The 27,591-nt window shown below is 51.9% G+C and overlaps 2 protein-coding genes across 2 annotated transcripts in view; one reads left to right on the top strand and one right to left on the bottom strand.

Moving 5' to 3' along the window:
• The window catches only part of CCDC158 (coiled-coil domain containing 158), a 131,410-nt gene extending 118,756 nt beyond the window's left edge, over positions 1-12,654 (top strand). Inside the window, exons 23-27 of the mRNA XM_038759470.1 lie at positions 955-1,149; positions 5,574-5,597; positions 6,036-6,119; positions 9,380-9,499; positions 12,505-12,654. Of these exons, the coding sequence (XP_038615398.1) occupies positions 955-1,149; positions 5,574-5,597; positions 6,036-6,119; positions 9,380-9,499; positions 12,505-12,581 (500 nt within the window). The 3' untranslated portion in view covers positions 12,582-12,654. The remainder of the gene's footprint in view (positions 1-954; positions 1,150-5,573; positions 5,598-6,035; positions 6,120-9,379; positions 9,500-12,504) is intronic.
• A 4,328-nt stretch (positions 12,655-16,982) lies between these two features.
• Positions 16,983-21,205, bottom strand: STBD1 (starch binding domain 1). The gene is made up of 3 exons (XM_038758785.1): positions 21,184-21,205; positions 20,793-21,065; positions 16,983-18,059 (listed from the first exon to the last, which is right to left on the bottom strand). Exons 1-3 carry the CDS (start codon positions 21,203-21,205, stop codon positions 17,383-17,385), a joined length of 972 nt encoding a protein of 323 aa, XP_038614713.1. The 3' UTR covers positions 16,983-17,382.
• Positions 21,206-27,591: the final 6,386 nt, after the last annotated feature.

Raw genomic sequence — 27,591 nt, 5'->3', positions numbered from 1 at the left:
CCTAGCAGAGTGAGCCCCGGACCTGGGAATTGGGTTCTAATCCTGCCTCCGCCACTCATCATCATCATCAATCGTATTTATTGGGTGCTTACTGTGTGCAGAGCACTGTACTAAGCGCTTGGGAAGTCCAAATTGGCAACATATAGAGACAGTCCCTACCCAACAGTGGACTCACAGTCTAAAAGGGGGAGACAGAGAACAAAACCAAACATACTAACAAAATAAAATAAATAGAATAGATCTGTCCAAGTAAAATAAATAGAGTAATAAATCTGTACAAACATATATACATATATACAGGTGCTGTGGGGAAGGGAAGGAGGTAAGATGGGGGGGATGGAGATGGGGACGAGGGGGAGAGGAAGGAAGGGGCTCAATCTGGGAAGGCCTCCTGGAGGAGGTGAGCTCTCAGTAGGGCCTTGAAGGGAGGAAGAGAGCCAGCTTGGCAGATGGGCAGAGGGATTCGGGGCATTCCGGGCCCAGGGGAGGACGTGGGCCGGGGGTCGATGGCGGGACAGGCGAGAACGAGGCCTAACGGTGAGGAGATTAGCGGCGGAGGAGCGGAGGGTGCGGGCTGGGCTGGGGAAGGACAGAAGGGAGGGGAGGAAGGAGGGGGCAAGGGGATGGACAGCCTGGAAGCCCAGGGTGAGGAGTTTCTGCCTGATGCGCAGATTGATTGGTAGCCACTGGAGATTTTTGAGGCTCCACTCCTCTGGGCCTCGGGGACCTCGTCTGGAAACCAGGGCTAAAGGCTGGGAGCCCCATGAGGGACAGGGACCGGATCCAACAGATTAGCCTGGATCTACCCCGGTGCTTAGACCAACACCCGACCCAGAGTAAGCGCTTAACACAATGCCACTAAAAAACGACAAAGAGAGGAAAGCAGAGGAGGCCGAAACGGGGCCCGGGGCCTTGCCCGCCCCGCGCTCACGCTGCGTTTGGACCCGCTGGCAGGGAGCCCTCCCGGCTTGCAGGCCGCCCCCCCGTTCTCCTCGTCCCCCAAGTCCTCGCGGGGGCCCCGGCCCGGGGAGCGCTCTCCCGTGCAGACCCCGCCGACCTCCTTCCCCGAGGACGAGGCCTCCTCGTCCGCCGCCTCCACCGCAGAGTACCGCTGCGCCCAGCGTGGCCGCTCGTCCGACAAGGCCAAAAGTAAGTTAGGCGGCAGGGGATGTGGGCAGCGGGGACCCCGTCTCCCCTGGGGAATCGTGTTCCCCCTCCACGGCTCTACCTGGGCAGCCGGCAGACCCCCAAACCCAAGCGCAAAGGTCAGCGAAGTGGGGAGAGGCAAGCAGTCATCATCATCATCATCATCAATCGTATTTATTGAGCGCTTACTGTGTGCAGAGCACTGGACTAAGCGCTTGGGAAGTCCAAGTTGGCAACATATAGAGACGGTCCCTACCCAACAGTGGGCTCACAGTCTAGAAGGGGGAGACAGAGAACAAAACCAAACGTATTAACAAAATAAAATAAATAGAATAAATATGTACAAGTAAAATAAATAAATAGAGTAATAAATCTGTACAAACATATATACATATATACAGGTGCTGTGGGGAAGGGAAGGAGGTAAGATGGGGGAGATGGAGAGGGGGACGAGGGGGAGAGGAAGGAAGGGGCTCAGTCTGGGAAGGCCTCCTTCAATCAGTGATTGATTCAGTCAATCAGTGGTAGACCGCGAGCCCGTTGTCGAGTCGGGCCCATCTCGATCTGTCGCCGATTTCTACTTCCCAAGCGCTCAGTACAGTGCTCTGCACACAGTAAGCGCTCAATAAATATGACTGACTGACTGAATGGTATTTATCGAAAGCCCGGGAGTTGGAAGGACCTGGGTTCTAATCCCCGCTCTGCCACGTGCCTGCCGTGTGACCCTGGGCAAGTCATTTCATTCATTCAATTGTATTCATTCATTCATTCAATTGAGAAGCATTCAATTGAGAAGCCGCGTGGCTCAGTGGAAAGAGCCCGGGCTTTGGAGTCAGAGGTCATGGGTTCGAATCCCGGCTCCACCACATGTCTGCTGTGCGACTTTGGGCAAGTCACTTAACTTCTCTGAGCCTCAGTTACCTCATCTGTAAAATGGGGATTAAGACTGTGAGCCCCACATGGGACAACCTGATCCCTTTGTATCCCCCCCCAGCGCTTAGAACAGTGCTTTGCACATAGTAAGCACTTAACAAATGCCAACATTATTATTATTATTATTATTGTATTGAGTGCTTACAGTGTGCAGAGCACTGTACCAAGCACTTGGGAAGTACAAGTTGGCAAAATATAGAGACGGTCCCTACCCAGCGGCGGGCTCACAGTCTCAGTTACTTTCATTCATTCATTCATTCAATCGCATTTATTGAGCGCTTACTGTGTGCAGAGCACTGTACTAAATGCTTGGGAAGTACAAGTTGGCAACATATAGAGACAGTCCCTACCCAACAGCGGGCTCACAGTCTCAGTTACTTTATCTGCAAAATGGGGATAAGAGTGTGAGCCCCATGGGGGACAGGGACTGTGTCCAACCTGATTAACTTGTATCTACCCCAGTGCTTAGAACAGAGCTTGGCACTTAACGAGTACCATTATAATTATTATTATTATTGAGCACTTTCTGTCCCTCCTCTGGACTGTGAGCTCACTGTGGGGAGGGAATGTTTATTGTTGTATTGTACTTTCCCAAGCGCTTAGTACAGTGCTCTGCACACAGTAAGCGCTTAATAAATACAACTGAATGAATGAATTCCGAGTAATAATAATAATAATGATGGCATTTATTCATTCATTCATTCAATCGTATTTATTGAGCGCTTACTGTGTGCAGAGCACGGTACTAAGCACTCGGGAACTACAAGTTGGCAACATATAGAGACGGTCCCTACCACCCAACAGCGGGCTCACAGTCTAGAAGGGGGAGACAGATAACAAAACATATTAACAAAATAAAATAAATAGAATAAATATGTGTATGTAAAATAAATATATAAATAGAGTAAGAAATATGTACAAACATATATACAGGATCACAGACGTGGCCCCCAGTTCCTGGGAGCCGGAGTCCTCGGGCTCCTGCTGGCCCCAGACTCCCGCGGCCCCTTGTTAAGCACTTACTATCAATCAATCAATCATATTTATTGAGTGCTTACTGTGTGCAGAGCACTGGACTAAGCGCTTGGGAAGTCCAAGTTGGCAACATATAGAGACAGTCCCTACCCAACAGTGGGCTCACAGTCTAAAAGGGGGAGACAGAGAACAAAACCAAACATACTAACAAAATAAAATAAATAGAATAGGTATGTACAAGTAAAATAAATAAATAAATAGAGTAATAAATATGTACAAACATATCATCATCAATCGTATTTATTGAGCGCTTACTATGTGCAGAGCACTGTACTAAGCGCTTGGGAAGTACAAATTGGCAACATATACCAAGCTACCAAGTATAAGGAAACATATATACATAACAAACATATATACATAGTATGTATACATACTATGTGCTGAGCACTGTTCTAAGCGCTGGGGTAGATCCAAGGTGATCAGGTTGTCCCACGGGGGGCTCCCAGTCTTCATCCCCATTTTCCAGATGAGGTCACTGAGGCCCAGAGAAGTGAAGTGACTTGCCCAAGGTCACCCAGCGGACGAGTGGCGGAGCCGGGATTAGAACCCACGACCTCGGACTCCCAAGCCCAGGCTCTTTCCACTGAGCCACGCTGCTTCTCTGCATTAAGCGCTTGGGGGAGTACAATACAGCAGAGTTGGTAGATACATTCCCTGTCCACAGTGAGCTTACAGGCTAGAGGGGGGAGACCGACACGAATGGAAATAAATCAACTCCAGATGAGGACGTAAATGCCGTGGGGCTGAGGAGGGGGTGAATAAAGAGTGCAAATCAAGTGCACCCTTCTAGACTGTGAGCCCACTGTTGGGTAGGGACTGTCTCTAGATGTGGCCAATTTGGACTTCCCAAGCGCTTAGTACAGTGCTCTGCACACAGGAAGCGCTCAATAAATACGACTGAATGAATGAAAGTGCAAAGGTGATGCGGAAGGGCCGAGGGAAGGCTGCAGATCACAGAGATAAAGACTCCCGAGTCAGAACTGGGGCAGCAGGGAGAGCAGGGATTAGTGTGGGATTTGGGCTAGAGCTTCCGAGGAGGGAGAGAGACAGGGGTTGGCAACCCTTCGGTCTATCAGTGGTGTTTATCGAGTACTTCCCGTGCTCAGAACAGTGTACAAAGGGCTTGGGAGTGTTCTGTAGAGTTGTGTTGCCAACTTGTACTTCCCAAGCGCTTAGTACAGTGCTCTGCACACAGTAAGCGCTCAATGAATACGATTGATTGATTAGCAGACATGATCCCTCCCCTCAAGGAGCTTCCAATCTAGTGGAGGAGGCTGGCAGGACAATCACTTCCACCCAGGAAAAGCTACCAAGTATAAGGATATGGACGGAGCTGAGGTGGAGGGGGCGGGAATGAAAAGCAAAAAGGGAGGATTCATTCAGTCATTTTCTTTGATCGTAATAATAATAATAACGATGGCATTTGTTAAGCGCTTACTATGTGCAAAGCACCGTTCTAAGCGTTGGGAAGGATACAAGGTGATCAGGTTGCCCCACATGGGGCTCCCAGTCTTCATCCCCATTTTACAGTTGAGGGAACTGAGGCCCAGAGAAGTGAAGTGATGTGCCCAAAGTCACACAGCTGACAAGTGGCGAAGCCGGGATTTGAACCCATGACCTCTGACTCCAAAGCCCGGGCTCTTGCCACTGAGTCACGCTGCTTCTCTATTTGTTATTTATTCTTTTATTATTATTTATTAATCACAATAATAATGGCATTCGTTAAGCACTTACTATGTGCAAAGCCCTGTTCTAAGCGCTGGGGGGGATACAAGGTGATCGGTTTGTCCCACGTGGGGCTCACGGTCTTCATCCCCATTTTACAAATGAGTTAACTGAGGCTCAGAGAAGTTAAGCGCCTTGCCCGAGGTCACACAGCAGACATGTGGTGGAGCTGGGATTAGAACCCGTGACCTCTGGCTCCCAAGCCCTTGCTCTTTCCACTGAGCCACGCCGCTTTATTGAGCGCTTATCGTGTGCAAAGCACTGACCTAAGCGCTTTGGAGAGTACAGTATAATGACAAACAGACACATTCCCACCCAGAACAAGCTCCCAGTCTAGGATGGATGACGAGCCCATTTTTCAGGTCTCTTTCAGTCATTCAGTCCTATTTATTGAGCGCTTACTGTGTGCAGAGCACTGTACTAAGCACTTGGGAAGTCCAAGTTGGCAACATATGGTCCCTACCCAACAGCGGGCTCGCAGTCTAGAAGGGGGAGACAGAGAACAAAACAAAACATATTCACAAAATAAAATAAATAGAATAAATATGTACAAATTAGAGTAATAAATACATACAAACATATATACATATATCCAGGTGCCATGGGGAGGGGAAGGAGGTAAGGCGAGGGGGAGGAGGGGGAGAGGAAGGAGGGGGCTCAGTCTGGGAAGGCCTGACTTCCAATGCCTGACTTCTTTTTTCTCCTTTTCTTCACTTTGCATCCTCTAAAACCAGGTGTCTCCTTCAGCCCCTACCCTCGTAAGTACATCATGCAACTATTATCCGGTGCAAGGAAAAGCTTTCGGCCTTGTCATGCCTAAGGGTAGGAATCAAGGCAAACGGGAAAGGGCCAAACTGTGGGATTCAGGGCAAGAATCATTCAAAAGTGGTTGGTTTTTTTTTTTTTTCTGACTGCCCCAAGCAAGCCATTCCCCCCACACAAAAAATTTGTCACCTGGTCCAAACTGCTGGCTGGACCTCCACGCTGGGGGACGGCCCTGGAATTTGGGTCTGGTTGCCCCCAAATTTGTGTCTGGTCGCCGGGGGGCTTGTCTTTGGCATCAGGTGAATCTGGAGCCGGCCTGGACAGGACGGGGCGGGCGGGAGAGGGAAGGCGCTCAGGACAGTGGCGGACGGATGCTTGGCCTCCTTTTCCCAATGCCTGTCAACATTTGCCTTTTTCCCGTCTCCAAGCAGCCGTCGTCGAACCCAGGAGCGGCGTGGGGCAGCCGTCTGCCACCCTCCCCACCGCCAAACCGAATCCACCAGGTTTCCAGGACGGTAAGATCTTGGCTTTGGGAATTCACCAAGTTTCCAGGACGGTAAGATCTTGGCTTTGGGAATTCACCAGGTTTCCAGGACGGTAAGATCTTGGCTTTGGGAATTCACCAGGTTTCCAGGACGGTAAGATCTTGGCTTTGGGAATTCACCAGGTTTCCAGGACGGTAAGATCTTGGCTTTGGGAATTCACCAGGTTTCCAGGACGGTAAGATCTTGGCTTTGGGAATTCACCAGGTTTCCAGGACGGTAATATCTTGGCTTTGGGCCTGTGGCTCCCGGCCCCCCACCTCTGGCTACCTGAGGGCCGCCCCAGAGGCCGGTGGGACCCCTCGTCCGGGACGGCTGCGGAATTGTCCCCTCGGGAGCCCTAAATAGCCACAGCCTTTACCTCGTGTAGCTTCCTGCCGCCTCTCCGGGGAAATCTCCGGAAGCATTTGAAAAGCAGCCTGTCCTAGTGTCTAGGGTACAGGCCTGGGAATCAGAAGGTCATGGGTTCTAATCCCGGCTCCTCCACCCATCTGCTCTGTGACCTTGGGCAAGTCACTTCACTTCTCTGCGCCTCAATATTTGTTAAAAGCGCTTAATATGTGCCAGGCACCGTACTGAGCACTGGGGTAGATACAAGCTAATGATAATGATGATAATGGTATTTAAGCGCTTACTCATCATCAATCGTATTTATTGAGCGCTTACTGTGTGCAGAGCACTGTACTAAGCGCTTGGGAAGTACAAGTTGGCAACATATAGAGACAGTCCCTACCCAACAGTGGGCTCACAGTCTAAAAGATTATGTGCCAAGGCACTGTACTAAGCACTGGGGTGAACACGAGCAAACTTGGTTGGAAGCAGTCCCTGCCCGTGTGGGGCTCAATCTCAATCCCCATTTTACAGATAGGGTAAACTGAGGCACAGAGAAGTAAAGTGACTTGCCCAAGGTCACACAGCAGACAAGCAACGGAGCTGGGATTAGAATAATAATAATAATTCATTCATTCATTCAATCGTATTTATTGAGCGCTTACTGTGTGGTGAGCACTGTACTAAGCACTTGGGAAGTCCAAGTTGGCAACACATAGAGACGGTCCCTACCCAACAGTGGGCTCACAGTCTAGAAGGGGGAGACAGAGAACAAAACAAAACATATTAACAAAATAAAATAATAATAATAATAATAGTATTTGTTAAGCGCTCACTAAGTGCCAAGCACTGTTCTAAGCACTAGGATAGATACAAGGTGATCAGGTTGTCCCACGTGGGGCTCACAGTATTAATCCCCATTTTACAGATGAGGGAACTGAGGCCCAGAGAAGTGAAGTGACTTGCCCAAAGTCACACGGCTGACAAGTGGCAGAGCTGGGAGTAGAACCCGTGGCCTCTGACTCCCAAGCCCATGCTCTTTCCACTAATAATAATAATAATGGTATTTGTTAAGCGCTTACTATGTGCAAAGTGCTGTTCTGAGCACTGGAGCACTGTTCTAAGCGCTGAGCCACGCTGCTTCTCAATCAATCAATCAATAGTATTTATTGAGCGCTTACTATGTGCAGAGCACTGTACTAAGCGCTTGGGAAGTCCAAGTTGGCAACATATAGAGACGGTCCCTACCCAACAGTGGGCTTCTTGTGATGTCCCTGGATGAAGAGGAACATTAGAACCCGCGACCTTCTCATAATAAGGCTGGACATAGTCCCTATCCCACATGGGGCTCACCATCTTAATCCTCATCAATCAATCAATCAATCATATTTATTGAGCGCTTACTGTGTGCAGAGCACTGTACTAAGCGCTTGGGAAGTCCAAGTTGGCAACATATAGAGACGGTCCCTACCCAACAGTGGGCTTCTCGTGATGACCCAGGACAAAGAGGAACATTAGAACCCACAACCTTCTCATAATAAGGCTGGACACAGTCCCTATCCTGCATGGGGCTCACCATCTTAATCCTCATCAATCAATTAATCAATCGTATTTATTGAGTGCTTACTGTGTGCAGAGCACTGTACTAAGCGCTTGGGAAGTCCAAGTTGGCAACATATAGAGACGGTCCCTACCCAACAGTGGGCTCACAGTGAGCCCTTTTAGACTGTAAGCCCTTTTAGACTGTGAGCCCACTGTTGGGTAGGGACCGTCTCTATATGTTGCCAACTTGGACTTCCCAAGCGCTTAGTCCAGTGCTCTGCACGCAATAAGCGCTCAGTAAATACTATTGATTGATTGATTGTTAGAATCTTATAGATGAGGGAACTGAGGCCTAGAGAAGTGAAGCAACTTGCCCAAGGTCACCCAGCAGGCAAGTGGCGGAGCCGGGATTAGAATCCGCAGTCCTTGTACCTCCCAGGCTCTAACCATTATAATAATAAAAATAATAATAATAATAATGGCATCTATTAAGCGCTTACTATGTGCAAATAATAATAATAATAATGATGGCATTTATTAAGCACTTACTATGTACGAAGCACTGTTCTAAGCGCTGGGGAGGTTACAAGGTGATCAGTTTGTCCCACGGGGGGCTCACAGTCTTCATCCCCATTTTACAGATGAGGTAACTGAGGCACAGAGAAGTGAAGTGACTTGCCCAAAGTCACACAGCTGACAATTGGCGGAGCTGGAATTTGAACCCATGACCTCTGACTCCAAAGCCCGGGTTCTTTCCCCTGAGCCACGCTGCTTCTCTTAAAGCAGTGTTCTAAGCGCTGGGGAGGTTACAAGGTGATCGGGTTGTCCCACAGTGGGCTCACAATCTTAACCCCCATTTTCCAGAGGAGGGAACTGAGGCCCAGAGAAGTGAAGCGACTGGCCCAAAGTCACCCAGCTGACAAGTGGCAGAGCCGGGATTAGAACCCACGACCTCTGACTCCAAAGCCCGGGCTCTTTCCACTGAGCCACGCTGCTTCATTAGGCCGCGTGGCTTCTGATCATCATCGTCATCAATCGTATTTATTGAGCGCTTACTGTGTGCAGAGCACTGTACTAAGCGCTTGGGAAGTCCAAATTGGCAACACATAGAGACAGTCCCTACCCAACAGTGGGCTCACAGTCTAAAAGGGGGAGACAGAGAACAAAACCTACTAACAAAATAAAATAAATAGGATAGATATGCTGTTCCTGGACACAGGCCAGGACGCCTCTGCCCGGCTGCCCAGGCTGGGTGCCAGGGGGGCCGCGTTTCAGCGGCAGCGGGCGGGCCGGGGGGGTTGGTGCCATGCAAGAGGGGGCTGGCACAGAGGAGCCGACTTTCCACCGTCTCTTCTTGCCAGGGGCTCCAGCTTCCCCGGCTTCTCCGCCCACGGGCCCGGCCGGCCACGGCTGCCAGAAACTCCATACCAGGCTGGAAGGGTTGCAGTGCCTGGTTGAACGCTTGCAGCTGAAAAACCAAGGTAATAATAATAATAATAATGATGGCATTTGTTAAGCGCTTACTATGTGCAAAGCACTGTTCTAAGTGCTGGAGCCGGCCTACCCTTACAGAACCAGCGTGGCTCAATGGAAAGAGCCCGGGCTTGGGAGGCGGAGGTCGTGGGTTCAAATCCCGGCTCCGCCACCTGTCAGCTGGGTGACTTCACTTCTCCGGGCCTCAGTTCCCTCGTCTGGAAAATGGGGATGAAGACTGGGAGCCCCCCGTGGGACAACCTGATCACCTTGTATCCTCCCCAGTGCTTAGAACATCATCATCATCAATCGTATTTATTGAGCGCTTACTGTGTGCAGAGCACTGGACTAAGCGCTTGGGAAGTACAAGTTGGCAACATATAGAGACAGTCCCTACCCAACAGTGGGCTCACAGTCTAGAAACTAAAAAAGAACAGTGCTTGGCACATTGTAAGTGCTTAACAAATACCATTATTATTATTATTATTACTCTAATCCTGGCTCCATCGCTTGTCTGCTGTGCGACTTTGGGCAAGTCACTTCACTTCTCTGGGCCTCAGTTCCCTCATCTGGAAAATGGGGATGAAGACTGGGAGCCCCCCGGGGGACAACCCGATCACCTTGTATCCTCCCCAGCGCTTAGAACAGTGCTTGGCACATAGTAAGTGCTTAACAAATACCATCATTATTATTATTATTATTATTATTGTTCTAATCCTGGCTCCATCGCTTGTCTGCTGTGTGACTTTGAGCAAGTCACTTCACTTCTCTGGGCCTCAGTTCCCTCATCTGGAAAATGGGGATGAAGACTGGGAGCCCCACATGGTACAACCTGATCACCTTGTATCCTCCCCAGCATTTAGAACAGTGCTTGGCACATAGTAAGTGCTTAACAAATACCATTATTATCATTATTATTATTATTATTATTATTATTCTAATTCTGGCTCCATCACTTGTCTGCTGTGTGACTTTGAACAAGTCACTTCACTTCTCTGGGCCTCAGTTCCCTCATCTGGAAAATGGGGATGAAGACTGGGAGACCCCCTGTGGGACAACCTGATCACCTTGTATCCTCCCCAGTGCTTAGAACAGTGCTTGGCACATAGTAAGTGCTTAACAAATACCATTATTATTATTATTCTAATCCTGGTTCCATCGCTTGTCTGCTGTGTGACTTTGGGTAAGTCACTTCACTTCTCTGGGCCTCAGTTCCCTCATCTGGAAAATGGGGATGAAGACTGGGAGCCCCCCTTGGGACAACCTGATCACCTTGTATCCTCCCCGGCACTTAGAACAGTGCTTGGCACATAGTAAGTGCTTAACAAATACCATTATTATTATTATTATTATTCTAATCCTGGCTCCATCGCTTGTCTGCTGTGTGACTTTGGGCAAGTCACCCCCTCCCCCCCCCCCCACTTAAGCGACCTTCCTTACAGTGCCCCCCAACCCCCCTTCCCGGTCCGGTCCTGACTGACTCCCCCCACCCCCGGCTGAGTAGCCCCCCTGTCCCGCCATCGACCCCCGGCCCACGTCCTCCCCCGGGCCTGGAATGCCCCCAATCCCTCTGCCCATCCGCCAAGCTGGCTCTCTTCCTCCCTTCAAGGCCCTACTGAGAGCTCACCTCCTCCAGGAGGCCTTCCCACACTCAGCCCCTTCCTTCCTCTCCCCCTCATCCCCCTCTCCATCCCCCCATCTTACCTCCTTCCCTTCCCCACAGCACCTGTATGTATGTATATATGTGTGTACAGATTTATTACTCTATTTATTTATTTTACTTGTACCTATCTATTCTATTTATTTCATTTCGTTAATACATTTGGTTTTGTTCTCTGTCTCCCCCTTCTAGACTGTGAGCCCGCTGTTGGGTAGGAACCGTCTCTCTATGTTGCCAACTTGTACTTCCCAAGCGCTTAGTCCAGTGCTCTGCACACAGTAAGCGCTCAATAAATACAATTGATTGATTGATTGATTGAACGAATACCACCATCATCGTCATTAAGAAGGGATAAAGTCCATTTTGTAGAGTGCAGTGGTGGGGAGTGAGGGTAATAATAATACTAATGATGGCATTTATTAAGCGCTTACTGAGTGCAAGGCACTGTTATAAGTGCTGGGGAGGTTACAAGGTGATCAGGTTGTCCCCCGGGGGCCTCCCAGTCTTCATCCCCATTTGACAAGGACTGTGTCTGATCTCATCTTCTTGCGTCCCCCTCATTCATTCATTCAATAGTATTTATTGAGCGCTTACTGTGTGCAGAGCACTGGACTAAGCGCTTGAGAAGTACAAGTTGGCAACATATAGAGACAGTCCCTACCCAACAGTGGGCTCACAGTCTAGAAGGGGCAGATGAGGTCACTGAGACCCAGAGAAGTGAAGCAACTTGCCCAAGGTCACACAGCTGACAAGTGGCGAAGCCGGGATTAGAACCCAGGACCTCTGACTCCCAAGCCCGGGCTCTTTCCACTAAGCATGCTATTTTTGGAGCGCTTACTGGGTGCAGGGCACTGTACTAAGCGCCTGGGAGATTACAAAACAACAGTACAACAGAGTTGATAGACACCTTCCCTGCCTACAATGAGTTTACAGTCTAGAGGTGACAATGGACTTGCCCAAGATAATAATAATGATGATGGCATTTATTAAGCGCTTATTATGTGCGAAGCACTGTTCTGAGCGCTGGGGAGGTTACAAGGTGATCAGGTTGGTCCACGGGGGGCTCACAGTCTTCATCCCCATTTTACAGAGGAGGGAACTGAGGCCCAGAGAAGTGAAGTGGCTCGCCCAAAGTCACACAGCTGACAATTGGCGGAGCCGGGATTTGAACCCATGACCTCTGACTCCAAACCCGTGCTTTATCCACTTGTCCATGCAGCGTAAACCCATACTAAAACATTTTTCCCTTAATCATCTGCGAATGTGTTAATAATAGCGCAAACCGGCGTGGTAAAGCTGAGAGCCTAAACAATTTCAATCCGGTCTAACCTGGTATTTTATTGCTACCGGCAGCCATGTCATCAATGATCAAAACTCAAGAGAAGAGGATACAGAAAGTGAAAGACCAGGAGAAAATGCTACTGAAATAAGCTTTCGTCGGCCGAATTTTTCCCTGCGGACTCTGCCCGGCCAACAGTAAGGTTGAAAATATGCCTTCTCCTATGAGGTATTTTTTTTTTCCCTATGGGAATGTAATTAAAAAAAAAAATCCTCCCAGTCTTGTAATCTGAGTTTTAAAATGCAACATCGACCAGCTGCGTGTGGAAGTGAAGTCTCTTCCAGGAGGTAAATGGAGAAAGATATTTCTGTTTAAGAAAGGAGGGCCTGCCCCTAGCTAACTTTGAGGACCCTCCAGGGACCTATTTCTCCTAGCTTCTGACTGGAGGATAATAATAATAAAATAATAATAATAATAACAGCATTTATTAAGCTGCATGTGGAAGTGAAGTCTCTTCCAGGAGGTAAATGAAGAAAGATATTTCTGTTTAAGAAAGGAGGCATGTCGTATGATAAGGGTGTGCCCCTAGCTAACTTTGAGGACCCTCCAGGGACCTATTTCTCCTACCTTCCGACTGGAATAATAAAATAATAATAATAAAATAATAATAATAATAATAATAATAACAATAATAGCTTTTATTAAGCTGCATGTGGAAGTGAAGTATCTTCCAGGAGGTAAATGGAGAAAGATATTTCTGTTTAAGAAAGGAGGCATTTCGCATTGCTAAGGGCGTGCCCCTAGCTAACTTTGAGGACCCTCCAGGGAGCTATTTCTCCTAGCTTCCGACTGGAGGATAATAATAATAAAATAATAATAATAATAATAATAATGGCATTTATTAAGCTGCATGTGGAAGTGAAGTCTCTTCCAGGAGGTAAATGGAGAAAGATATTTCTGTCTGTTTAAGAAAGGAGGTGTTTCGCATGCTAATGGCCTGCCCCTAGCTAACTTTGAAGACCCTCCAGGGAGCTATTTCTCCTAGCTTCCGACTGGAGGATAATAATAATAATAATTATAATGGCATTTATTAAGCGATTACTATGTGCAAAGCACTGTTCTAAGCGCTGCATATGGGCCTTGTCTTTGTAGTTTCCCGAGGAAACTGTTGCTTTCAGATGGGAAATGTCAGTTTCATTGTGAGGGCAAGATGGGGAATCTCAGCAGCAATCAATCAATCAATCGTATTTATTGAGCGCTTACTGTGTGCAGAGCACTGTACTAAGCGCTTGGGAAGTGCAAGTTGGCAACATATAGAGACAGTCCCTACCCAACAGTGGGCTCACAGTCTAAGCAGCAGAAATGACTCGGCGAACAAGAATGATTTCTCTTTCCCCGCGGGCTTTCTGCCCGAGCGGTGTGGCCCTGGCGATAAAACACTGGCCTGGGAATCAGAGGACCTGGGTTCTAATAATAATAATGATGATGGTATTTGTTAATAATGATGGTATTTATGAAGCGCTTACTATGTGCAAAGCACTGTTCTAAGCGCTGGGGAGGTTACAAGGTGATCAGGTTGTCCCCCGGGGGGGCTCACAGTCAGCACCCCTATTTTACAGATGAGGGAACCGAGGCACAGAGAAGTGAAGTGACTTGCCCAAAGTCACACAGCTGACAAGTGGTGGAGCCGGAATTTGAACCGTGACCTCTGACTCCAAAGCCCGGGCTCTTTCCACTGAGCCACGCTGCTTCTGAGCAGCGCTCGTTAAGCGCTTACTATGTGCCAAGCACTGTTCTAAGCACTGGGGATCGTCAAGGTTATCAAGGTTGTCCCACATGGGGCTCACAGTTTCATCCTCATTTTACAGATGAGGGAACTGAGGCACAGAGAATAATAATAATAATAATGGCATTTATTAAGCGCTTACAATGTGCAAAGCACTGTTCTAAGCGCCGGGGAGGTTACAAGGTGATCAAGTTGTCCCACGGGGGGTTCACAGTCTTAATCCCCATTTTACAGATGAGGGCTGCGGCCATATCTGTGGATGAAATAAGCATTTAACACAGTGCTTTGCCCCCTCTCAGGGTGGCACCTGGAGAATTTCTGGTAGTCTACCAGCCTCAACTTACAGGAGGGCGAGTCAAGAAGAGGCCTACCCATTCCATTCCTAGCTTGGCCAGTGGAACTGAGCCATGTTAAGTGACTTGCCCAAAGTCACCCAGCAGACAATTGCTAGAGAAGCAGCGTGGCTCTGTAAAAAGAGCCCGGGCTTTGGAGTCAGAGGTCATGGGTTCAAATCCCCGCTCTGCCAATTGTCAGCTGTGTGACTTTGGGCGAGTCACTTCACTTCTCTGGGCCTCAGTTCCTGGGCTCTTTCCACTGAGCCATGCTGCTTCTCTTGCAATTCTCTAGCAATGCCCCATGTGGGACAACCTTGAAAACCTTGACCCTCCCCAGCACTTAGAACAGTGCTTGGCACATAGTAAGCGCTTAAGCGCTGCTCAGAAGTAGTGTGGCTCAGTGGAAAGAGCCTGGGCTTTGGAGTCAGAGGTCATGGGTTCAAATCCCGGCTCCACCACTTGTCAGCTGGGTGACTTTGGGCAAGTCACTTCACTTCCCTGTGCCTCAGTTCCCTCCCCCTTCTAGACTGTGAGCCCGTTGTTGGGTAAGGACCGTCTCTATGTTGCCAACTTGTACTTCCCAAGCGCTTACTACAGTGCTCTGCACACAGTAAGCGCTCAATAAATACGATTGAATGAATGAATATGAATGACTTGACACCCGTCCACATGTTTTGTTTTGTTCTCTGTCTCCCCCTTCTAGACTGTGAGCCCGCTGTCGGGTAGGGACCGTCTCTATATGTTGCCGACTTGGACTTTCCAAGCGCTTAGTCCAGTGCTCTGCACACAGCAAGCGCTCAATAAATACGAGTGAATGAATGAACTGTAAACTGAAACTAGGCAACTCAAGTCGGGTTTCTGGAGGAGATGATTAAAGGCTAAAATTGAAGTTCTAGAGGGAGGAAGAAACCTACCCATGCTAAATCCTGGGAAACTCAACGCGTGGACAGTGAAGTCTGTTCACTTCACTGCTCACCTCACCTTATGTTGCCAACTTGTACTTCCCAAGCGCTTAGTACAATGCTCTGCACACAGTAAGCGCTCAATAAATACGATTGATTGATTGATTGACCTTTCCACGGAAATGCAATTCTCTTGACACAGATCCATCTCGTAAAAAGATTGTATAGGTGTCTCATCCCTGATATAATCTTCACAGCTACGAAAATAACAAACACCCTTTGTCCCTTCGAATACCCAACTCGAGCCTGTTTTCTCCCCTCCCCGAGGCACGAATTTAAAGGACAAAGTTATCCATCATCTCATTGGGCATTTTCAGACTTGGAGTGACAATTACAGAGGCTTTCAATAGCTTAGTAGCGTAGCAAATTGCCTTTGGAAAGGAGTGTCCCCTTCTAAGCGCTGGCAAATCTGTGCTCCAAAGCGACTGACCCAATTCTCCGGGCCCTCCCTGCACCGGTTTTACAGCCGCAGGCAGGGCTTTTCTAGCCCGAGCTAGTTTCTAAATGCTTGGCACCATTTCTTCTCCAAAAACTCTAGCCTGATGAGGTTTTGCTAACGAAACACAAGATCCGGGCCATTAGCTGATGTAAGACCGAGTTCAGATTTGATGTCCCCAGCCGGAGCCAATTTTCCCTTCCACCTGCAGGAGACAAAACACCTGTTTCATTTTGTTGTCCGTTTCCCCCTTCTAGACTGTGAGTCCGTCAGTTCGGGACTGACTCTGTATAATAATAATAATAATAATGATGGCATTTGTTAAACGCTTACTATGTGCAAAGCACTGTTCTAAGCGCTGGGGGGGGATGCAAGATGATCAGGTTGTCCTACGTGGGGCTCACAGTCTTCATCCCCATTTTACAGATGAGGTAACTGAGGTGCAGAGAAGTTAAGTGACTTGTCCAAGGTCACACAGCAGACACGTGGAGGAGCTGGGATTCGAACCCATGACCTCTGACTCCAAAGCCCGGGCTCTTCCCACTGAGCCACGCTGTATGTTGCCGACTTGCACTTCCTAAGGGCTTAGTCCAGTGCTCTGCACACTGTAAGCGCTCAATAAATACGATCGAATGAATGAATGAGAAGAGACTTAAAGTAACCTTGTTCACCCTGAGATTCAAATCCCCAAATTCTGCTCCAGCTGCGCCCAGCTTGGCCTTGGTACAACCGCCGCCTAGACTGTGAGCCCACTGTTGGGTAGGGACTGTTTCTATATGTTGCCAACTTGGACTTCCCAAGCGCTTAGTACAGTGCTCTGCACACAGTAAGCGCTCAATAAATACGATCGAATGAATGAACCACCAAAACCCCCCCGCAGAACTCAGGGTCTTCCACATCCTAAGCCGTAGCACAGCTCTGCTGATTCATTTAATCATTCAATCGTACTTACTGAGCGCTTACGGTGTGCAGAGCACTGGACTAAGCGCCGAACCCTTTATGCGACCGACACACCACTCACGACCACGAAGCGTAGGAAAATAGCAAGCTTTATTGCAGAGTCGGCTACCAGAAATTAAAGCCGAAAAGCCTCTCTCCTCCCCTCCTGCCGGGGCCGCCGGGATGCGGGTCTGGGAACGCCATCCCGGGAGCGCGTCAAAGCTCAGCACGTGGGCTTCCTCCCGTCCGTCGGCAGACGAGGGTCGGGCTCGGATCGAAGGCGAGGTCCCCTCTCCGGGAAGGCCCGCGGTCGTTCCCGCGCCATCCGACGACTCAAGGCGCCATTTCTCCCGTCGAAGCCCCGGTTACGCCGCCCGGAAATCGGGCCCTGTCCGGACGAGGCCCGCCGGGGAGAGCCCAGACGACCCCCCGGGGCGAGGCGGAGGACGCCCAGGCCCGGCGTGGCGACGGCTCGGCCGCCCCCGGGGGGGCCGTCAGGGACACCCCCACCACCGCCACACCTCCGCGTCTTGGTGCCCGGTGTCCAGGCGCCTGTTGGGGCCCTCTTCCCAGCGGACCACCCTCCCGTCCTCCACCACCACAAACTTCCACTCCAGCCGGGTCTCCCCGGGGAGGGCCAGCGCGCCGGACCAGAACCCGCCCTTGTCCCCTCGGAGGGGGACGTGGGCCTCCCAGGCGCCCAGGGCTCGGTGGTCGCCGGTGACCGCCAGCTTCTGGGCGGCCGAGCGGGTGATGTAGTGCACGCGGAAGCGCACGGTGACGGGCTGGGGCATCGGGGGCACCGCCACCACCAACTTGGCCCTGGCCTCGGGCTCTGGTCCTCCCGTGGCTCCGCCGGGGCCTCCTCCGCCTGCCGCCGGGTCCCCGCCGGGGGTCGGCTCCCGGGGCCGCCCGGTCCCCTCCCGGCCCCGATGTCCGGGGTGGGCCGGGTCCGGAGCGTCCCCCGTAGGAAGGCCGGCGGCGTCTCTCGGGAGCGAGTCGGCTAGCGCGGGAGAAGCCCCGGGCCGGGCATCCGGTAGCTGGGCGGAAGGGGCCCCCGGCTTGGGGTTCGGATCATCCCGGGGCCCTCGGGGGGCGGCCCCGGAGGGCTTGGGGTCCAGGGGCCCGCACGTGGGCGCGTGGGCCAGGAGCTCGCGTTCCTGACGTCGCTCTGTAGGGTGAGACAAGAATGGAAGTGCGTGAGCCAACCCACCCTCTGGGAGACGCCGTGCCGGGAAACCGGAGCCCCGGGGAAGGCCGGACTAGCAACGCCTTCACCGGGCTGGCGGCCCGGGACCAAGAATGAGCTGGAAGCGGGGAAGGTCGAGGGCGTGGGCCCTCAAGTTCAAATCCAGAACCAACCCAGGCACCCCTTCCCTCCGAAGCTAGGGCGGAGAAGGCGGACACGGGTGAGTTCTGAGGTAACAGTGATAATAATAATAGTGGTGTCTGTTCGGCGCCTACCGTGTGCCGGGTACTGCACGAAGCGCCGGGAGGGATACGAGCCAGTCGGGCTGGACGCAGTCCCTGTCCCGCGTGGGGCTCACAGTCTCAATCCCCATTTTGCGGATGAGGGAACTGAGGCCCAGAGAAGTGAAGTGACTAGTCCTAGGTCACCCAGCAGGCAGCTGGCGGGGTCAGGATTAGAACCCGTGACCTTCTGACTCTCTGGCCTGGGCTCTACCCGCTAAGCCAGCCTGCTTCCTCTGTGCCCCTCTGACTGGCTCCGTTCCAAGGCCGTGGATCTTTGCGGGTTGCGGGGGAAGCGGGGAGCAGGGTGAGAAGCTCTAGGGAGGAGAGGGAGGACAGGAATCTCTGATGGGGGAATTAATTGGGGGAGACATCAATTGGGAATCTCTGATGGGGGAATTAGGGGCAAACATCATGGGGGGGAATTGGGGGAGACATCAATTGGGGGGATTAAGGGGAGACAATAGGGGAATTAGGGGCAGAATTAGGGTGAGGTTTTAGGGGGAGACGACAGGGGAATAAGGGGGAAGGATTCCGGGGATGGGAATTAAGGGGAGGCATTTTGGGAAGGATTAGGGGAAGACATCGATTAGGTAGAGAATTACCGGGAGATGGGAATTACGGGGAGACATCAATTGGGGGAGACAGGGGAATTGAGGGAGACATCAATTTAGGGGGAGAGTTAGGGAAAGAATTAGGGGGAGACAACTGGGGGAGAATTAGGGGAAGCATTAAGGGAATTAAGGGGAGACATTGGGGGAAGTATTAGGGGGAGAATTAGGAGGAGACGGGGAATTGGGGGAGACAGTGGGGGGAGAATTAGGGGGAGACATCAATTAGGGGGAGACGGGAATTAAGGAGAGACCAATTGGGGGAGTCATCGGGAACGAATTGGGAGAGGCAGTAGGGGGTGACATCAATTAGGGGAAGAATTAGGGGAGGCATCAGGGGGATTAAGGAGGGCCACTGGGGGAGAATTAGGGAAAGACATCAATTGGGAGAATAGGGGAGGAACTGGGGGAATTAAGGGGAGACATTGGGGCAAGCATTGGGGAGACAACTGGGGGAGACAGGAGGCGGGAGACATCATTTGGGGGAAGCATAAGGGGGAGACAGGGGAATTAGGGGAGGCAGTAGGAGGGAGAATGGGGGAGACATCAATTGGGGGAAGATTGGGGAAGATGGGAATTGGGGGAGGCAGTGGGGGGAGAATTAGGGGGAGATAGGGGGAAGCATTAGGGAGAGAATTAGGGGGCGACAGGAGAAGTGGGGGAGGCAGTAGGGGGAGAATTAGGGGGAGACGGGAATTAGAGGAGGCAGTAGGGGGAAGTAGGGGGAAGCGTTAGGGAGAGAATTAGGGGGAGACAGAGAAATTGGGGGAGGCAGTAGGGGGGAGAATTAAGGGGAGACAGAGAAATTGGGGGAGGCAGTAGGGGGGAGAATTAGGAGGAGATTGGGGGGAAGCATTAGGGAGAATTAGGGGGAGACGGGAATTAGGGGAGGCAGTAGGGGGGAGAATTAAGGGGAGACATTAGGGGGAGACAGGGAAATTGGGGGAGGCAGTAGGGGGGAGAATTAAGGGGAGATGGGGGAAGCATTAGGGAATTAGGGGGAGAAGACAGGGGAATTAGGGGAGGCAGTGGGGGGGGATTAAGGGGAGACATTAGGGGGAGACAGGGGAATTGGGGGAGGCAGTAGGGGGGAGGATTAAGGGGAGATGGGGGAAGCACTAGGGAGAGAATTAGGGGGAAACGGGAGACAGTAGGGGGAGAATTAAGGGGGGACATTAGGGGGAAGCATTGGGGGAGACAGGGAAATTGAGGGAGGCAGTAGGGGAGAGAATTAGGGGGAGACAGAGAGATTGGGGGAGGCAGTAGAGGAGAGAATTAGGGGGAGATTTTAGGGGGAAGCGTTAGGGAGGGAATTGGGGGGAGAAAGGAGAATTGGTGGAGGCAGTAGGGGGGAGAATTGGGGGAAGCATTAGGCAGAGAATTGGGGGGAGATGACAGGGGAATTGGGAGAGGCAGTGGGGGGAGAATTAAGGGGGGACATAAGAGGGAAGCATTAGGGGGGAGAATTGGGGGAGACAAGGAAATACGGGAGGTAGTAGCGTGAAGAATTAGGGGGAGACATTAGGGGGAGACATTAGGGGAAAGCATTATGGGGAGAATTAGGGGGAGACGGGAGAATTGCGGGAGGCAGCGTGGGGGCAATTAGGAGGAGATAGTATTAGGGGGAGACATCAATCAGGGGGAAACGGGGAATTAATAAGGGTGGGGACATCAACTGGGGAGGGAATTAGAGGGAGTCACTGAGGGAGGGCCGGGCCGGGGGATGGGGGGATGGGGGGATGGGGGGGAGGTGGTGTCCCCCAGTGGGCGGCCCGCCCCCAGCCCCGCCCCCGCCCCCCCCCCCCCCGTCCGTCCGTCCGCACCTGTGGGTCCCGGGCCGGTGGGCTCCTCCTCCGGGGGGGGGCCCTCCTCCGGGGGGGGGCCCCCGCCCCCGGCCCCGCGGCCCAGCCAGGCCAGCAGCGCCCCCGCCAGCCCGCCCAGCACCAGCGCCGACCACACGCCGCCCATCGCCCCCGGAACGCGCGGGACGGGCACCGGGACGGGCACCGGGACGGGCACCGACGGGGGCGGGCGGGAGGGCGGGCGCCGGGACGGGCACCGACGGGGGCGGACCGACCGACCGACGGGGGGCGCCGCTGAGCCCGGACCCCAGCGGGACCGACGGGCCGACGGACCGACGGACAACCGCAACTGACCCGCCCCGCCCCGACCGGACGCCCAGGCGCCCCCTGCTGGGCACGCCCCCGTGCAGACCACGCCCCCTGCTGGACAGCATTACCCGGTGCAGACCGCGCCCCCTGCTGGACAGCGTTACCCAGTGCAGACCGCGCCCCTCCTGGACACGCCCCAACTGAGAGACACGCCCTCCCATGGACCACGCCCCCTGTCGGACACGCCCCCCACCGAGACACTCCCCCTGCAGAACGCGCCCCCTGCAGGGCACGCCCCACCGAGACACGCCCCCGTGCAATCAATCAATCAATCAATCGTATTTATTGAGCGCATACTATGTGCAGAGCACCGTACTAAGCGCTTGGGAAGTACAAATCGGCAACACATAGAGACAGTCCCTACCCAACAGTGGGCTCACAGTCTAAAAGGGGGAGACAGAGAACAGAACCAAACACACCAACAAAATAAAATAAGTAGGATAGAAATGTACAAGTAAAATAAATAAATAACAAATAGAGTAATAAATATGTACAACCATATATACATATATACAGGTGCTGTGGGGAAAGGAAGGAGGTAAGATGGGGGGATGGAGAGGGGGGCGAGGGGGAGAGGAAGGAAGGCGGTGCAGACCGCGCCCCTCCTGGGCATCATTACCCGGTGCAGACCGCGCCCCCTGCTGGGCATTACCGAGTGCAGACCGCGCCCCTCCTGGACACGCCCCAACTGAGAGACACGCCCTCCCATGGACCACGCCCCCTGCGGGACACGCCCCCCTTTAGGACGCGTCTAGGTGCAGACCGCGCCCCCTCCTGGACGCGCCCTTTGCAGGACACGCCTCCACCGAGCCACGCCCTCGTAGGGCCAGCCCCCCTGTGGACCACGCCCCCTCCGGGGGCACGCCTCGACGTGCAGACGGCGCTGGACGCTACCAAGGGCAGAGCGCGCCCCCTCCTGGACACGCCCCACCGAGAGCCACGCCCCCTGCGGGACGCGTCTACGTGCGGACCGCGCCCCCTTCTGGACACGCCCCCACCGAGACACGCCCCCTGCAGGACACGCCCCCTGCAGGACACGCCTACGCGCAGGCCGCGCCCCCTCCTGGACGCCCCTTGCAGGACGCGTCTACGTGCGGACCGCGCCCCCTCCTGGACGCCCCTTGCAGGACACGCCTCCACCGAGCCACGCCCTCGTAGGACGAGCCGCGCCCCCGAAAACCCGCCCCCTGGTGGCCGGCCCGGGCAGGACACGCCCCCCCTCTGGCGGCTCGGCTCCGCCCCCTGCTGGCGGCCCCGCCCGCCCGCCCCCCGACCGTCCCGTCCGGCTCCCCGGGAAACCCGGAGCCCGGAATCCATCCGGACCGGACCGGAGTCTGGAGCCCGGAGCCCAGCGGAGCGGAGTCCGGAGTCCGGAGTCCGGAGTCCGGAACTCGGAACGGAGCCCCCTTTTTCCTCTCTCTCCCTCTCTATGGTGCCGACTTCTACTTCCCAAGCGCTTAGTCCAGTGCTCTGCACACAGTAAGCGCTCACTGAGCCCCTTTTTTTTCTTCTCCCCCTCCCCACAGCACCTGTGTATATGTTTATTTTAAAATATTTATTTATTTGACTTGTACACATCTATTCTATTTATTTTATTTTGTTAGTATGTTTGGCTTTGTTCTCTGTCTCCCCCTTTTAGACGGTGAGCCCACTGTTGGGGAGGGACCGTCTCCATATGTTGCCAACTTGTACTTCCCAAGCGCTTAGTCCAGTGCTCTGCACACAGTAAGCGCTCAATAAATACGATTGATGATGATGATATGTTTATTTTTAAATAGTTTTTTATTTTACTTGTACATATCTATTCTATTTATTTTATTTTGTTAGTATGTTTGGTTTCGTTCTCTGTCTCCCCCTTCTAGCCTGTGAGCCCGCTGTTGGGTCGGGACCGTCTCTATATGCTGCCGACTTGTACTTCCCAAGCGCTTAGTCCAGTGCTCTGCACACAGTAAGCGCTCAATCAATACGATTGATGATGATGATATGTTTATTTTTAAATATTTATTTATTTGACTTGTACATATCTATTCTATTTATTTTATTTTGTTAGTATGTTTGGTTTTGTTCTCTGTCTCCCCCTTCTAGCCTGTGAGCCCGCTGTCGGGTAGGGACCGGCTCTCTATGTTGCCAACTTGGACTTCCCAAGCGCTTAGTCCAGTGCTCTGCACACAGGAAGCGCTCAATCAATACGATTGATTGATTGATCGACAGAGTTATTACTCTATTTTATTTATACATATTTACTGTTCTATTTATTTTGTTAATATGTTTTGTTTTGTCGTCCGTCTCCCCCTTCTAGACTGTGAGCCCGCCGTTGGGTAGGGACCGTCTCTAGATGTTGCCAACTTGGACTTCCCAAGCGCTTAGTCCAGTGCTCTGCACACAGGAAGCGCTGACTGAGCCCCCTCCTTCCTCTCCCCCTCCTCCCCATCGTCCCCCCTCGCCCTACCTCCTTCCCCTCCCCACAGCACCTGTATACATGTTTGTACAGATTTATTACTCTATTCATTTTACTTGTCCATATTTACTATTCTATTTATTTTGTCAATGATGTGCATCTAGCTTTAATTCTACTTGTTCTGACGACTTGACACCTGTCCACTTTTTGTTTAATTGTCCGTCTGCCCCTTCTAGCCTGTGAGCCCGTTGTTGGGGAGGGACCGTCTCTTAGATGTTGCCAACTTGGACTTCCCAAGCGCTTAGTACAGTGCTCTGCACACAGTAAGCACTGACTGAGCCCCCTTTCTCCTCTCCTCCTCCCCATCGTCCCCCCGGCCCTACCTCCTTCCCCTCCCCACAGCACCTGGATAGATGTTTGGACGGATCTATTACTCTATTCATTTTACTTGTACATATTTACTATTCTATTTATTTTGTTAATGATGTGCACAGAGCTTTATTTCTGTTTATTCTGATGACTTGACACCCATCCACATATTTTGTTTTGTTCTCTGTCTCCCCCTTCTCGACTGGGAGCCCGTTGTTGGGTAGGGACCGTCTCTAGATGTTGCCAATTTATACTTCCCAAGCGCTTAGTCCAGTGCTCTGCACCCAGTAAGCGCTCAATAAATGTGAATGAATGAATGCACGAATGAATGAAGCCTGGAGCGCGGATCGTGGAGGGGAAAGGCGGCGGTAGCCGCCTGCAGCCAAGAATAATAATAATAATGGCATTTATTAAGCACTTACTATGTGCAAAGCACTGTTCTAAGTGCTGGGGAGGTTACAAGGTGATCAGGTTGTCCCACGGGGGGCTCACATTCCTCATCCCCATTTTCCAGATGAGGGAACTGAGGCCCAGAGAACTGAAGTGACTTGCCCAAAGTCACACAGCTGACAACTGGCAGAGTTGGGATTCGAACCCATGACTTTTGACTCCAAAGCCCGGGCTCTTTCCACTGAGAGCCCTGCTCTCAAGAATAGCGAGTCCCACTCAGGCCCAGGCTCCTTCTAGGCTGCACAACTAAGTGGCAGCCAAGGGGCCCTGGAGGACAAAGATCAATCAATCAATCAATCGTATTTATTGAGTGCTTACTGTGTGCAGAGCACTGGACTAAGCGCTTGGGAAGTACGCACCGGGGGGGAGGGGGACACCCACCAGGAGTATGTAGTAAGTAGCTACTGTGTGTGGAGCAGTGGACTGAGTGCTTAGGGCTGCAGCCGTGGGGGAGCAGGTTGGAATCAGGGCAAGGACTAGGGGGTTCGAGGGCGCAGCGCTCATTAAAGAATAATTAAAAATGACGATGGTATTCATTAAGCGCTTACTATGTGCAAAGCACTGTTCTAAGCGCTGGGGAGGTTACAAGGTGATCACGTTGTCCCCCGGGGGGCTCACAGCCTTCACCCCCATTTTACAGAGGAGAGAAATGAGGCCCAGAGAAGCGAAGAAGTGACTTGCCCAAAGCCACACAACTGACAGTTGGCGGGGCCGAGATTCGAACCCATGACCCCTGACTCCAAAGCCCGGGCTCTTTCCACTGAGCCATTAAACCAACCATCCATTGTATTTGTTGAGGGCACAGGCCGGGCCGAGCACCGTCCTAAACGATTGGGAGGGTGCAACAGAGTCGGGAGTTAATCGGTGGCGTTTATTGAGCGCTTACTGCGTGCAGACCACTGGGCAAAGTGCTCGGGAGAGGACAACGCAACAGAGTATTAGTCGACGCAATTCCTCTTGCCCGTAGGGAGTTTACAATCCAAGTGGGGAGGCACTCATCAAACGAATTACAAGGGGGGGGGGGGGGCAAGCAACCAATCGTTCAGTCGTATTCACTGAGCGCTTACTATGTGCAAAGCACTGTTTTAAGCGCTGGGGAGGTTACAAGGTAAGCAGGTTGTCCCACATGGGGCTCACAGTCTTAATCCTCATTTTACACAGCAGGGAACGGAGGCCCAGAGAAGTGAGGTGACTTGCCCAAAGTCACACAGCTGACAAGTGGCAGAGTCGGGATTTGAACCCACCACCTCTGACTCCAAAGCCCGGGCTCTTTCCACTGAGCCCCGCTGCTTCTCTAAGCCTAAGCACTTGGGAGAGTACAACACAGCAAGAAACGGACACATTCCGGCCCACAACGAGCTCATAATCTAGAGGGGGAAACAGACATTAATATAAATAAATAAATTACAGATATATACATATAATAATAATAATAATAATGATGATGATGTCATTTGTTAAGCGCTTACTATGTGCCAAGCACTGTTCGAAACGCCGGGGGAGATACAAGGTGATCAGGTTGTCCCACGGGGGGCTCATAGTCTTCACTCCCATTTTACATTTTAGGAGAAGCATTGTGGCTCAATGGAAAGAGCCCGGGTTTTGGAGTCAGAGGTCATGGGTTCAAATCCCGGCTCTGCCAATTGTCAGCAGTGTCACTTTGGGCAAGTGACTTCACTTCTCTGGGCCTCAGTTCCCTCATCTGTAAAAGGGGGATGAAGACTGTGAGCCCCCCCCCCCCCCATGGGACAACCTGATCACCTTGTAACCTCCCCAGTGCTTAGAACAGTGCTTTGCACATAGTAAGTGCTTAATATTACTCTATTTATTTTACTTGTACATATCTATTCTATTTATTTTATTTTGTTAATATGTTTTGTTTTGTTCTCTGTCTCCCCCTTCTAGACAGTGAGCCCACTGTTGGGTAGGGACCGTCTCTATATGCTGCCAACTTGGACTTCCCAAGCGCTTAGTCCACTGCTCTGCACACAGTAAGCGCTCAATAAATACGATTGATTGATTGATTAGTAGATGCCATTATTATTATTATTACAGGTGAGGGAACTGAGGCCCAGAGAAGTGAAGTGACTTGCCCAAGATCACACAGCAGACAAGTGGCACGGCCGGGATGAGAATCCACAACCTATCATTCCCAATCCCGGGCTCCTGCCGTGCTATGGGGCAGGGAGGGAGGGAAATGAAGGAGCAAGTAAGAGCGGCGTAGAAGGGAATGGGAGAAGAGGTGAGGAGGGCGCAGTCAGGGAAGGCTTCTTGGAGGAGGTGGGCCTTCAGTAAGGTTTTGAAATGGGGGAGAGTCAATGTCTGTCCACCTGTTTTGTTTTGTTGTCTGTTTCCCCCTTCTAGTCTGGGAGCCCGTTGTTGGGTAGGGACCGTCTCTATGTGTTGCCAACTTGTGTTTCAGAAGCGCTTAGTCCAGTGCTCTGCACACAGGAAGCGCTCAATAAATGCGATTGAATGACTGAACATGAGGGAGGGCGTGCCGGGCCAGAGGTAGGATGCGGGCGAGAGGTTGGCAACGAGATAGATACAAAAGTAAGATGAGGGTGAGGGGAGTCGCATCACGGGGCTTCGCGGACAGGGACCCGAGTGCGTAGGAGACGCAGAAAGGAGGGAGGAGAGATTAATCAGGGTGGGCTTCCTGGAGGAGGTGTGATGTCGGTCGGGCTTCGCGGCCGGGGAGAGCGGTGCTCTGCTGGATGTGAAGGGCCGAGAGAGGCGAGAATGAGGCAGGTTGACTTGCCAGCGAACGGACTGGGTTGGAGGGGGAGGAAAATGAGGACGAGGGGAGGGGAGAGGGCCGACGGAGGGGACCTCAAGGCCGACGGTGAGGAGCGTCTGCTTGATGGGGCGATGGATGGGCAACCTATTAATAATAATAATGGCATTTATTAGGCGCATACTATGTGCAAAGCAATGCTCTAAGCGCTGGGGAGGTTACAAGGTGATCAGGTTGTCCCACGGGGGGCTCGCAGTCCTCATCATCATCATCAATCGTATTTATTGAGCGCTTACTGTGTGCAGAGCACTGGACTAAGCGCTTGGGAAGTCCAAGTTGGCAACATATAGGGACAGCCCCTACCCAACAGTGGGCTCACAGTCTAAAAGCCTTAATCCGCATTTCACAGATGAGGTCACTGAGGCCCAGAGAAGTGAAGTGACTCGCACAGCTGACAATTGGCGGGGCCGGGATTTGAACCCATGACCATTGGCTCC

The sequence above is a fragment of the Tachyglossus aculeatus genome, chromosome 17 (genome assembly GCF_015852505.1).
Source record: "Tachyglossus aculeatus isolate mTacAcu1 chromosome 17, mTacAcu1.pri, whole genome shotgun sequence".
Lineage (NCBI taxonomy): Eukaryota > Metazoa > Chordata > Mammalia > Monotremata > Tachyglossidae > Tachyglossus > Tachyglossus aculeatus.
Note: the sequence above shows the minus strand (reverse complement) of the source record. Positions and strands in the feature narration are given on the sequence as shown.

What these genes read in the sequence shown, in the direction of transcription:
- STBD1 (XM_038758785.1), bottom strand. Translation starts at nt 21,205, where the DNA reads ATGCTGTCCAGCAGGGGGCGTG. An exon ending in GCTGTCCAGCAGGGGGCGTG is followed by an intron (nt 21,066 to 21,183) that starts GTCTGCACGGGG and finishes GTCCGGGCTCAG; the next exon opens with CGGCGCCCCCCGTCGGTCGG. An exon ending in CACCGGCCCGGGACCCACAG is followed by an intron (nt 18,060 to 20,792) that starts GTGCGGACGGAC and finishes CTCACCCTACAG; the next exon opens with AGCGACGTCAGGAACGCGAG.